General features: G+C 46.5%; 1 protein-coding gene across 7 annotated transcripts in view; it reads right to left on the bottom strand.

Annotated features, from left to right (window-relative positions):
• DTNB (dystrobrevin beta) overlaps nucleotides 1–13,735 on the bottom strand; it is a 139,880-nt gene extending 126,145 nt beyond the window's left edge. For all 7 annotated transcript variants that reach the window (XM_048937374.1, XM_048937373.1, XM_048937375.1 and 4 more), the window contains exons 1-3: nucleotides 13,626–13,735; nucleotides 13,180–13,249; nucleotides 2,974–3,041 (exon numbers count right to left, since the gene is read on the bottom strand). In XM_048937374.1, the coding sequence (XP_048793331.1) occupies nucleotides 2,974–3,040 (67 nt within the window). In that variant the 5' untranslated portion in view covers nucleotide 3,041; nucleotides 13,180–13,249; nucleotides 13,626–13,735. The remainder of the gene's footprint in view (nucleotides 1–2,973; nucleotides 3,042–13,179; nucleotides 13,250–13,625) is intronic.
• Between the last annotated feature and the right edge of the window lie 204 nt (nucleotides 13,736–13,939).

Raw genomic sequence — 13,939 nt, 5'->3', positions numbered from 1 at the left:
TGAGTCCACGCTCACCAACCCACAACTGCAAATTTCAAAAGCCACCTTATTTGATCAGTACAGGAGACGGGCAGATCGGTTTGGTCTTTTTGTCTTTTGGGTGTTTTGTAAGAGATTTGCAAATATAACGCCGTCACCTGCTAAGACTGACACAGACCTGTAGGCTGTCTTGAAACCAGAGAACATGAGGTGAAAAGCATTTCCTAAGAGCAGTGAGAGCACTGACCTCTGCTCCAATGAGAAGCTCCCCAAAGCTCACCCAGGAGTGGCACCAGATGAGCCAACCTGGGCAGCATTCTGCTGGGCAGTGTGGCATATTCAACTTATCTCAGATTAAGTATCTGATTTAACAGTTGGCAACCCTACCTGTGGCAGGAGGTTGGAACTAGGTGATCCTTGAAGTCCCTTCCAATCCAAGCCCTTCAATGATTTATGAGCTGGACAAATAATGTAAGCTGAAGTATTCAGATCCAAGGCTAGACTAAAATAACTCATTCTGTGCTTTTTATGCAATATTCTTTCAAAATTCTCCATTAGAGTGTTTAGGTCTACCTTCCAACACATGAAAAACAATTCGAACAGATGATAAGTCTTCTCAAACTTTGTCAATCAGAACCTTTTGTATGGCTAGCCAAGGACCAGCCACTGCATTTCATTTTTAGACCTCTTTAGCAGGGTCCTTGTGATAGACAATGAGAAATGGTTCCCAGTTAAAAGAGGAGATATTTTGCATCGATACAGGGAAAAAGCTTTTCTTATGTTAAGCATGGTGAGGCACTGGAACAGGTTGCCCAAGGAGGCTGTGGATGCCCCATCCCTGCAGGCATTCAAGGCCAGGCTGGATGTGGCTCTGGGCAGCCTGGGCTGCTGGTTGGTGACCCTGCACACAGCAGGGGGTTGGAACTGGATGAGCACTGTGGGCCTTTTCAACCCAGGCCATCCTATAACGGGGCTCTTAGCACCCAACCAAGCCATAAGTGTCCCTGTTCACTGCAGGGGAGTTGGAACAAATGGCCTTTAAAGGTCCCTTCCAACTCAAACAATTGCTCAGGGAGGTGGTGGGGTCAGCGTCCCTGGAGGTGTTCAAGGAACATGGGGATGTGGCAGTGAGGGATGTGGGCAGTGGGCATGGTGGGGTGGGCTGGGGTTGGACTGGGTGATCTTAGAGGTCTTCTCCAACCTGAATGATTCCATGACTTTATATATTCTGCAGGTCAGGAAATTAGAACAGCTTACATAGATTTCTTGCTAGCTCCACAAATAATACAAAATCTACAAACACACCCTCGGGTGGTGTGTTCAGTGTGGATGAAAGTCATAAAATCTACTTCTGCCTCCTAAGAGGAATCTTCTAAATGCCAGTGAACATCCATGAATGAAGATCTCCTAGAAAGAACACCTCTGCATTCATCTTCACAAGGAAACATGCTGTCTTTCTCGAGACAGATGAACACCTTCAATCTGCCAACCAACATGTTAAGAGTGCCTTCGAGAGGAAAGCAGCTCAAGGAGTCCACACACCAGTACTTCCACTGAAAAAAAAACCACCATGAACCACAGCTGCAAAACCCAGCAGAACACCTTCTATAAACAGATGATGGAAGAATTATCTATTCTGTTAGATAATTAGAGGAATTGCAAGTATTTTTTAGCAATTTAGCCAAAACTAAAAACAAGCAAGTAGATTCCTGCTCCCCTTGCCTTGGGTGGCAGATTCAAACACTGCCAGCAGACCTCTTTGAAGACAACACTATAATCAACCATGCGTGCTTCAGAAGAAATCTTTTGCTAAAGTAGCTTTAAAGGTATCACCAATATGCAATGTAATTAGAGCACCAAAGCAGGAATTAAGTGACTCCGAGAATCTTCATCAAATTAATATTGAAGAGAAACTGTATGGCTGCACACAGTTACTGATGAGATGCCAGTTACCTGTAGAAGCCTAGCTGTACCAAATGATCACCAGGTGATTACTGGAGATACAAGACACATGTAGTACTCTGATCTATCAGACAAAGCTCTTCTAATGGAGAAGCACTACTGTCATTTCACAAGATCCCAATGAGATTCAATTTGGGATTTCATGTGCCAGTGCAACCACCTTTGCTTAAGCAGAGCAGAGGCACAGAAAGAGATGAGGTGTGTAGGCTGGAGAGTGCAGGTGTTGGCTTGTGCCACGTGCTGAGCACACAGAAAGGGATCTGACTGTAACCTCAGACATAAGCCAAGCTGGAGGGCAGGGAGGAATACAACCCAGACAGCTCTCACATGAAAGGGAGCAGTTATAAATTGGCCAGGAACGAAACCATTCTTGAAATGATAAGATGCTTATAACCACACTCAGAATGATGCTCTGGAAATCCTCCAGCAAAACATTAGCACCGGTATATTATCCGTTTAAGAAAGGCATTCACCAACCTAAATTCTGGATTATAGGATGTGCCGGCCTAATGCAAGGAGTTTCATTCAGTCCTGTGTTTTAGTAGGAAAGAAAAGTAACATAAAGACATGCAAACACACACAAACACACACACAATCTTTTACTTCTAACTGCTCACATCTTTTTAAAAGGCCATGTGTCATTCTTTAAATGAGATTACCTCCAGACAGGCACTTGATTTATACTAACAATTACAGGCTCTCTTTGGGCATCACGATGCACCTTAAGGTGAAATACGCCCTTTCCGACTTTATTTATTTTACAAGCTGTCTACAAACTTCAGAAGCCCCAATATATGGGAAACATGAATGCTCCTTTTAAAAGGAGCTTGGCAAAGTGTAGAAGTGTAGCACTGCACGGCTCCTCAGGCACTGTTACCCATCTCCTGCACTCCTCCTGACCAGCACCCAGGATGCTTTTCACCAGCTCAGGCAATGGTCTTGGGGAAACCAGATGTAAATGACTGGGTGAAATCCTAAAAACAAAGCTCTGTGTAAAGAATAAATGATGTTACCTTTCAATCTCCTACTTACTCATTTCCATGAACAGCTGTCTCTTCTCCGCCATTGTCCTCCTCCTCTTCCCACTCTCCTCAATCATTCTGAAGACAAAAATGGCAGTGAGTGTTTGCGCCAGAATTCCTGTTACAAGAGCAACTTAACGTGAACAACATCATTATATTCATCAACCAAAATAGTTTGGTTAGATTTGGAAAATGAAAAGAAGAGCCAAGAGTTGGACTCGATGAACCTTATGGGTCCCTTCCCAATTTGGGATATTTTGTGATTAAGAGTAGAGAAAAACAGGCATTTCCTCATATCTACAGCATTGCATAGCAGAGACAGTGCAATGCCTCTTCAAGCTGTGATACTATAGGAAACAGTAATTCTGACATTTCAGTTTCTAAGCTTATGTTTGTAAAACTCAGAGATCCTTACAAGCACGATGCTGGGGTGAAGCAAGGAGTAGTCTTGAAACAAAAGTTGTAAGAATATCACCCAACTTTGAAACAAACTGCCCTTTTTGTCTTGAAACAATGAAAGAAGGTCTGGAACACAGGCCATATGAGGAGAGGCTGGGGGAACTGGGAATGTTCAGCCTGGAGAAGAGGAGGCTCAGGGGAGACCTCATTGCTCTCTATAACTTCCTGAAGGGAGGTTGTAGTGAGCTGGGGGTTAGCCTCTTCTCTCGTGTCATCAGTGATAGGAGCAGAGGGAATGGCTTCAAGCTACGGCAGGGGAGATTCAGGCTGGACATGAGGAAGTATTACTTTTCAGAAAGGGTGGTCAGGCACTGGAATGGATGCCCAGGGAGGTGGTGGAGTCACCGAGCCTGGGGGTGTTCAAGGAAAGGCTGGATGTTGTGTTGAGAGACGTGGTTTAGTAGGAGCTATTGGGAATAGGTGAACGGTTGGACTGGGTGATCTTGAAGGTCTTTTCCAACCTTGGTGATTCTATGATTCTATGCAGTGGCATAGAAATAGTGGGACTCATATCCTGAGCGAAGGAGCCACAGGACAATGCAGTACTTTCTATAGCTTACTTCATAAGGGAGTCTCAATGGACAACTACTGAATCTCCATCGACCACAGCACAACAATAAGCAACTAAATTCAACATCAGTGTAAAGTTGTATTATTCTGTTGTTATTCACCAACTAATTAAACATGTTTTTTAAATGACTTAAACAATGAAACCAACCAACAAACAACAAAACAACAAGAAAATGCCTAACAATCATTCTACACTTCATCAGAAACCAACTCCAAGGGAGCTGGCCGGCTCATCGTCACGCAGCACAATGGCAAGACAGATTTCATTAGGCTTAAATGTCACCCAAGAAAAAGAAGCTGTGTCTTGGCACTTAACATGTGCTCTGATTAACAGCATCCCTCAGCAGTCCTCCACTCTCTGTTAATTATTCTCTGATAAAGAACCCAACATGCATTCATCCTGGAAGCCACCAAGACCTTTAAACTGAGCAGTTCATAAAACGAAAATAACTGCATGGTTGTATCTGGAAATACACTTTGTTTCCTACTTCAGACAATCATAGACTTGGAACCAACGTCCTTCTTGCTATCCTCAAACGCTGCCCCAAGCTTAGGAGCTATTTTTCAGTGCTAACATTCCCTTTATCTCCATAGGCATGCCATCTTGAAGAATGCCAGTTGCTCCACCAGCCAGCAGCTTTATTTCAAATGCCAGCACCTCTCTAAATTCCACAACAGATGGACCCCATGGGTTGGGTTAATTACTCGGTCTTCTAAATAGCTTTAATAGACACCATTTTATCAAGACACAAGGCACGATACCACTGCATTTTCTGCAACATCGAGACCCACCAGGCTGACATGACAACTGCTGGCCTTGGGCTTTGAGTGCATGCCCCTCCTCCCACCTCCCAACAACCTGCTCCCATTTGCAGTTTCCTGCAGTGCTGGGACCAGTCCTAATGTCACAGCTGCATCACGGAATGGTCTGGGTTGGAAGGGACCTCAAGGATCATGAAGCTCCAACCACTCAGCTGCAGGCAGGGCCACCAACCTCCATATTTAATACCAGCCCAGGCTGCCCAGGGCCCCATCCAACCTGGCCTTGAACACCTCCAGGGATGGATGGGGCATCCACAGCCTCTCTGGGCAGCCGTTCCAGCACCTCACCACTCTCTCTGTAAAGAACCCTGACATCCAACCTAAAGCTGCAATGCAGAACATTTAAAGTCATTATATCACCCTGACATCAGCCCTTTCCCCTATAGAGGCTTCATCATTTTGCTTGTACCAGGATTTGAGATTTCTAGAGGCCGTTCATCTACCAGTGCCATAGAACACTATCACAGAATTCACAGCCAGTAGGCTGAGGCTGACCACAGTACAGGCTTCTAGGGCATCTACCACTACTCTTTGTACTCTGTGCAAGCAATGAGTGATCCATCTGCTCAGTGACACTCTTGAACTGAGATCTGAGTACACAAGCCAGCCTCTCCACACTGTAAGAGCAGAAACACATGAATGCAGCCTGATCAATCAAAACTCAGGACCTTGTGCCAGGGAAGGTTCAGGTTCGTTATTAGGAAACATTTCTTCTCCAAAAGAGCAGTGCTGCAGTAGCACAGCTGCTCAGGGAGGTGGTGGGGTCAGCATCCCTGGAGGTGTTCCCGAACCATGGGGATGTGGCAGTGGGCATGGTGGATGGGTTGGACTTGGGGATCTTAGAGGTCTTTTCCAACCTGAATGATTTTCTATAATGAATAAGAAGAATTAATCTTCTGTCTTTCACAAGGGAACATAACAGTTGAAACATTCAGCAGGTGAAGAGGTCAGCAACCACTGAACCAAACAAGTTGGAAAAGACCTCCAAGATCATCAAGTCCAATGGTCAACCCATGCCCAGCATGTTCACTTAAAAATGTTCCTCAGTGCTACATCTCCTGCACTTGCTCACCAAAATAAAAAACAACCAACAAACCCTGTTTGTAAAGCTGGAACAAAGAGGTACAGAAGGACCTGTGAGCCTCAGCAGAACCACAAACAGCCGGGTCCCTAGAAGGGACTTACAGCAATGCCTCACTTGCAAGCAGAGGAAAGATACTTCAACCTCTTGAAAACCAATGACTGACTGAGAAACAGGCAATGCTTCTTGCTATCTGCATAAAGCTAGAAGCCAAAACCCTGCAAATGTTGCAGATCACACGTTAAGAACATTTTTAAGCGTGTTATCCTGAAAAGCATTTAGGATTTAGTCTGGTTTTGTGTTGCTTTCCCTTTTCCTGCCCCAATGCTTTCCCAATTAAAGATCTGTATCCTATGGTATAAAACAAACCTGTTTCATTTTTTCCTCTTGCTACTAAAAAGACACAGAAGTCCTGGCCACAGTAAATACTGAAGACACAAATGAAACAGAAAGGAAATTGGAGGTCTGCAAATGGCTTCAGGTGCTAAGTGAGACCAGCAAGTTTTCAGAACTTACAGTATGGGTGAATAAAGAGCAACACAGGCCTTAATTTCATGAGTTTAAATAACACTCAATTCAACCCAAGGCTGAAATGTCAGCGTTTGCAGAAACGTGCTTGGACACAAACCACCTACGCTGCCATCAGCCTTTTAAACATCATGGAAAACCTAAAAGGTGATAAAGATCTGAATTTCACACCCAGATGTGCTGCAGGACGAGCATCCGCTTCTGCTGTTCTTGCAGAATGTTCCCTTTCCCCTTAAAGCAGAAAAGCAGTATGACAACGTAACCCACCCTGCTAGGTGATGGTGATGGGACAGTAAATCCTGGACAGCTTCCATTGGCATTTCCTCCTCAACAAGCTGCTCTGTTACCTGTAGCAGTCTGGAGGGGACACTTGCATTATGATAGCCCCTGCTTCACTTAGCAAAAAGGACGACGAGGAAGTTAGACTAGATGGCCTCCAGAGATCCCTTCCAACCTTAAGGATTCTATGAGGTTCAATCCAACGCATTTTTTTCCTTAAAGGCTTAAACAATCAAATGCAGCTGAATCTGCAGCCAATCCTTCTGGCTGGGCAGCTCCCAGAGTTCCAAGGATTCTGCTCTGCATGGAAAGCTGCAAGCTCAAAGACGTTCTACACATTTTGGTCTTCATATTGGTTCTTGCCATGCAGGTGCTCTATTCAAGTCCAACTCAGTGAACTAGAGGATATTCTCCCTGCAGCAGCAGAGCAGTGCTGACTTTCGCGTAAGAATGGTGCTGGTTCAACACAGTACAGCTCTGTTTTATGTCAAGATGCAGTAACTTTGTTCAAGGAGGCAGATATGAGATCAGTAAGATGAATACATTGCTGTCAAAGAGTTCACCTTCCACCTAGCAGAGAAGCCAGCAGAGGTATTGATGCTGACTGGGCTCTACACATCTTAAAGTCAAGCATGCTCAGGCATGCTAAGAGATACAACAGTGACAATTATTTTTACTTTATATACATATATATATATATATATATAAGCTATATTTTATACTGCGATGGAAGGAACATTTCCACATTCTATGGGATAATTCAGCTCTTCACATTTCTCCCTTTTTCCTTACCTTTGAAAATTCTCTCCCATGCCCACAATACATACAAGCATTATTTAAGCCTGGTTGGATAAAAAACTAATGACATAATAAAAGGTACAGCCAGAATGCTTTCCTCCCCTAGATGCGCTGCAATGGGCTCAGCCACTGATGGCACCACAGTGCTTCTTGATCACTCACAGCTCAAGCACAGAAGGACCTCATCAGGCCAATACTACAGGACCTATATTACAAGGTTTCGCTCTTCTTGGAGCTCATCAGCTGTAGGTAACGGCCCAGACAAATGGCATCGCCTTTTCTATGGATGCCCCATCCCTGCAGGCATTCAAGGCCAGGCTGGATGTGGCTCTGGGCAGCCTGGGCTGCTGGTTGGTGACCTGCACACAGCAGGGGGTTGGAACTGGATGAGCACTGTGATCCTTTGCAACCCAGGCCAGTCTATGATTCTGTGATTCTATCAGTGGGACGAGTCTGACCATGGAGCCAACTCCAGCTAATGCCACAGCCCTTGCTCCCGACCCAACCACGGCCACCATCCCAAATCACACCATCTGTTCTTCCCCAAGCATCACCACGGGCATCTCCTGCCACGTTATAAATCACAGCCTGAAATGCTGTCATCCTGGTTCCGTATCTGCAACTTCAGCTGTTGCCTCACTGCTTTCTAATTACTTTAATTTAGGGACTAAATAAATCAGCTTCTGAGCTATTGAAGGGATGTGCTGCTTTTTTCCCTTTGTTTTGGGATTGGTTTTTAAATATTTCATTTGTTTTTATTTTGCAATTCCACCCGTGAGACACCCTCCAAAGGAAGCTCTGATAACTTGAAGATCTGATAACCGCTATCAGGCACTGTTTATGACCAAATGCTTCAGCCCCATCAGCTACCCAGAACACAAATACAAGTTCATTTATGAAAGATTAAATTTAAGTTTGCTTAGCATCCTCGTGTTCATTTCTTTCAGCTTCTAAACTTCCACGGTTCCCATTTTCATTCGATGTCAGTGATTTTCAACAGTTTATTTTATCTTAAAAGTCTTAAATTGGATGTGGCTCTGGATCTTAAAGTCTTATCTTAAACGTGATAATGCTGCTGTCCCACTTCCTTGCTCCTCTCTTCACTTCCCATTCTCATATGGTTCAAACTCTGATCTCCCTCTCATCAGCAGTCAAACATGAATGCATGTAAGCGACCAAAAGTCCTCCACTAAAAGTCCTCCACTAAAAGCTGGGCACAGGTTGCCCAAGGAGGCTGTGGATGCCCCATCCCTGCAGGCATTCAAGGCCAGGCTGGATGTGGCTCTGGGCAGCCTGGGCTGCTGGTTGGTGACCTGCACACAGCAGGGGGTTGGAACTGGATGAGCATTGTGGGCCTTTGCAACCCAGGCCATTCTATGATTCATACTATGATTCTTTTCTTCACCATACATCTTACCAGGAAAAAAAGAAGAGCTCTAGAAGTTATTTCAGGGGCACGTATTTAACAGGTTTAAGGCCCCTTCCAACCCAAACCATTCAATGGAAACTCAAGGAGAGAAAAAGAACAGCCACTCACGCTAACAGACTCCCATCACCTTCTTTAAAGCATATTTTACACACTTCTGATCATTCTTCTAGTTCAACCACAATTTCAAACTCAGTTCCCAACCCTGAATGGAATTCATTAATGCATAAATAATGGTGCATGGAAATATTAAGAACACTTTGATATGTTACCTCAATATCTACATCAATGAACAGAGCATCCATGAAGAACCACACACACCTTCTGGTACTACGGATCCCTAACAAAGCTCAAATGCTTGCTTAAGATCTTCACAAGCCATAAGGGATAGCAGTTGAGAAAAGCAGAATCAGAGAATCACCAAGGTTGGAAAAGGTGGAAACGACCTACAAGATCATCCTGTCCAACCATCCACCCATCACCAATTGCTCTCACTAAACCACGTCCCTCAACACAACGTCCAAAAGCTCCTTGAACACCTCCAGGCTTGGTGACTCCACCACCTCCCTGAGCAGCCCATTCCAGTGCCTGTCCACTCATTCAGAGATCACTCTTTCCCCTGTGTGCGTTTGTTAATTTTACTTGAATGCAGTGGATCAGGAGCTGCTTCTAAAGAAGACAGAGCACAAAGCACACAGATAAGATACAGTATCTTTCCCTTCAGTTAATGGGCAATCAAGCAGTTTGGAACCAAAAGCAGTGCTAAGACAGGCCCACTGCCCTGCTCCATCTACACTCAGGTACATCTGCAGTCTACCTGGATGACTACAACACTTCAGCACAGCAGTGTTTCAGTGCCCACATTGTAACTATTTGTGCACTGCCTGGAACAGCAACAAATCTGTGCCCTCAGGATCTGTTGGGGCAATGCCAGAGCAGGGAAAGGCAGTGACACAGAGCAACAGCGAAGCTCTGCAGCTGATGTTCTCAAAGTCATAGAAGTAAGCTGTAAGGGAATGGCACCAGTTGATACATCAGGGACGCACATCTGCATACAGAGTTTCAGAAGAGAGGGAAATGTGAAGCATGCCGAACAGGAAACCCACAAGCTATTAAGGACAGCACTGTGTGCTTCAGCACACAGCGTACAGTACAGTCAGATCAGCTCCCCAGAAGTTTGGGGAAGAATCACAGAATGGCCAGGGTTCAAAAGGACCACAATGATGATCTCGTTTCAACTCCCCTGCTGTGTGCAGGTCACCAACCAGCAGCCCAGGCTGCTCAGAGCCACATCCAGCCTGGCCTTCAATGCCTGCAGGGATGGGGCATCCACAGCCTCCTTGGGCAACCTGTTCCAGTGCATCACCACCCTCTGGGGGAAAAACTTCCTCCTAAGATCCAACCTAAACCCCCCCGTCTCAGTTTAAAACCATTCCCCCTTGTCCTATCACTATTCACCCTCATAAACAGCCGTTCCCCCTCCTGTTTATAAGCACCCTTCAAAAAGGGAAGGATGCACAAAAGTTGGGCACAGGGACCAAGAACAAAAATGCTTTCCTTTAATAACTTTTTAAGTGTTTAATAATGCCTACTTCATATACTCAAACTATTAAAAACTGAGATACAAGTGGGTATTGATTGCAACCCCATTCATTTTTAAATACATAAGTTGGCCAGCAAAAGCTCCCCAACAGATAGCACATTACAAAGCCCCTTCCTGTATCTTCCAAATTAAGTTTACCTATAAGGTTCATTGGCACATTTTATTACATACTGTGCATTGCTTTAGCACAGCTGAGAGGTTCAAACACTTCCATTCCTTTCGGTGAGCCTTGAAAGCCCACATGACTGCAAGAGAGCCACGAAGCTAAGCCTAGCCACAGGTTATCAGTAGGAACCTATTTAAACACTAAACCAAATGTACACTTTACAATCATGATTTCTCTTTGGCACTGAGAGAAAAAAAAACATAAAATATAACTCAACATAAGCGTTACAAATTCAAGTCCTCATCACCAAATAATCCTGAAAGCACAAAGTTAAAAGCAGCAGTGATAATGCTAAGAGAAGCAAGCTGTGCTCAGGGGGCAACTCTGAGAACTCTGCCAACTGGAAAACTCTCCTTCCTAACACCACAAAGTGTTGTGCAACTGCAATGGCAGCACCAACCCTACAGACTGCCCACAGCTGTGCTAAGGGAGTTCCCTTCCCTTTTAAAAGGAGTTTTAAAGGGAAATGATACACAAGGAGCCTTCTTTGAGAAATAAAAAGCTTGTAAGAGCAGCTAGCAGATGAGTGGAAGCATGAAGCTCCTCCCTGAAGGATCCTGGTTACGAGGAATTGGAAGCTGCCACTCTTAATGCCACCCTGTGGTACCGAGTGCACAGTATATATAGGCTGACTGAAAAAGCCTGTGTTTTACCGGTGACGCCACAAAAGCCCTTCTTTTTGCATCACAGCTTCTACCTAAGTTTTCTATACCGTTCACCATTGTTATTCATGTTAATACTGATAAATAACGTGATGAATGAGAAAGCTCACAGACGGCAGGAGTTTGCCTTTCCAAACTGCCTGCAAGAGGAGCAGCAGCCTGCTGCAAGCAAGCAGGAGCTGGGGGCAATCCTGAGTGTCTACTGCTACCACAGCATCTGCATTCCCAACAACACAGGACTGTAATGAGCAAGTCAGGCTGGGGGCTCATAGGGCTCTCGTAGATCTGCAAAATGAAGACAAGAACTCTCTGCAAGAAAAGCAGCAGAATCCCAAGGAAGATTTAAGCAACAGGATGGTACAGTCAAGGCAAAAGCAGCCTGGGACAGCTACCTCTGGGAGCTGCAGAGAAAAGCACAGCAGGACTGCAAGGCTCAGAAGAACGACGCAGGAATCATAAGGTGAACTGGGCAATCTGGCAAATACCTTTGGAGAAAGTGCAGCACAGCCAGCCTCACTAACAGTACTTGTTCTGATGAGAGATTACTGCTATTACTGCCCTGCAGCGTTTAATACTTTCCATCTTCACTAGCTGCTGGTCAGTAACACCCTTTTACCCAAACTCTGCACTAATCTAAAATATCCTTTGGAAACACAGAAAGCAACGGCCTCAAACAGATGCTTCTGGGTTACCTTCATTCCTTTGAGTGCACTTTATAGAATCACAGAATCACTCAGGTTGGAAAAGACCTTAAAGATCATTGAGTCCAATCACAACCCAGCCATACTACCCAACTCCAACAACCCTCTGCTCAATCACGTCCCTGAGCACCGCAAAGAAATGGATTTTAAACACATCCAGGGATGTGACTCAACCACCTCCCTGGGCAGCCTATTGCAGTGCTTAACAGCCCTTTCTGTAAAGAAGTGTTTCCTGATATCCAACCTAAACTGACCCTGACACAACTTGAGGCCATTTCCCCTCATCCTGTCACCAGTGAGAAGAGACCAGCCTCGCTCTGCTGTAAGCACCTTTCAGATATTGGAAGAGAGCAATCAGGTCTCCCCTCAGCCTCCTTTTCCCCAGACTGAACAGCCCCAGTTCCTTCAGTCTCTCCTCGTAGGCCATATTCTCCAAGTTCTTCACAAGCCTTGCTGCCCTTCTTTGAATCTGCTCCAGCACTTTAATGTCGAGGTGCCCAAATATTACTTCGTAATATCACATTGCAGTAGAGCACCACATACACTAACCAAGGAAAAGCAAACCAAGGAAAGACAGGAGGAAAAAAAAACAACCCAAGTAATTCTTCAAGCCAACATTTCTCAAATTTCCCAATGTGGAAATGAGAATGTGAACTTTTTTTGCCTGGACGGCCACAGCAGCCTAAAGCAGAGCAAGGAAACTGACCCACTGCACACTCAGTTTCAGGAACACGAATAAGAAAACTGAAAGTACAAAGCGTTTTTAAAGGGCAGCACTGCACAGCTGTTAACCAAACTCACAGCAGTGGCTTGGCTGCTGTCAGTGTTCTCAAGCAGCACACAAACCATTGGCAAAGTGACTCCCAGCCCATCTGGGGCTCACCAATCAATGAAGAAAGGGAGCACTGCACAGCAGCGTGGCTCTCCACATCCATTGGGTTGTACAGAGAGATGGTGACATCCCTGCAGACAGCCAAGGTCAGGCTGGGTGGGCTCTGAGCGCTGATGGAGCTGTGTTTGTCCCTGCTCAGCGGGACCTTTAAGGGTCCCTTCCAACCCTAAGGGCGCTGTGCTGTGGATGAGCTCACAGACACAGCCGTGCACACCCAGCCCAGCATTACCTGGCTGGCACACGGAGCCTCGCAGGGCAGCGCCCACCTCAGCAAATTCTGCCAACATCGAAGGGACAACCTGAAAAACAGACAAACAACCACGCGAGGAAAAAAACAAAACACCATCAAGCTGCGTGAAAAACCACACGGTTCTTCTGCTCGGGCTCAAACTCAACTTCTCGTCGCACGCAAAGAGGAGGGGCTCCAAGGTGGTGCACGAAGGGCCGCCAGTGCGGTGCCAAAAGGCCGGGCGCTGCCACCCGAACCCGGCACGGAGCGCGGGACGAGCCGCGTCTATCAGTAGCCAAGCACCGCGCCGCCCGCCCCGCTTCTCGGCTCCGAGAGCGCCGTGAGCTCCTCCCGCTCCAATTACGCCCCGCTAATTGCGCAGCCCGAACCCGACGGAGAACCCGGATCTTCCCGCGACTGCCCGCGGCCCCGCTGTGCCCGCGCACCTCTCTCCCGGGATGGCCGCCCCGCTCCGCCCGGCCCGCGGCCGCCGCTCCGCCTCAGCGTCCCCGCTCCAACGGTCCCCGGCCGCCTCGCGGCGCGCAGCCAATCGCCGGGCGCCTCCGCGGGGGCGCGCGTCCTCCGGCCAATCCCACCCCGCCCTCCGCCGCCGCGAGCCAATGGATGAGCGAGCCCTCCGGCCTCCCCCCGCCTCCTCGCCGTCACAGCCAATCGTCAAGAGGACGCTTCTCCGGCGGCGGACGTGCGTGCGTTCGCACCGCCCCTCGGCCAATCAGACGAGCTCTCCGTCCTCGGGAGC

This window comes from Lagopus muta, chromosome 2 (assembly GCF_023343835.1).
Source record: "Lagopus muta isolate bLagMut1 chromosome 2, bLagMut1 primary, whole genome shotgun sequence".
Taxonomy (NCBI): domain Eukaryota; kingdom Metazoa; phylum Chordata; class Aves; order Galliformes; family Phasianidae; genus Lagopus; species Lagopus muta.
Note: the sequence above shows the minus strand (reverse complement) of the source record. Positions and strands in the feature narration are given on the sequence as shown.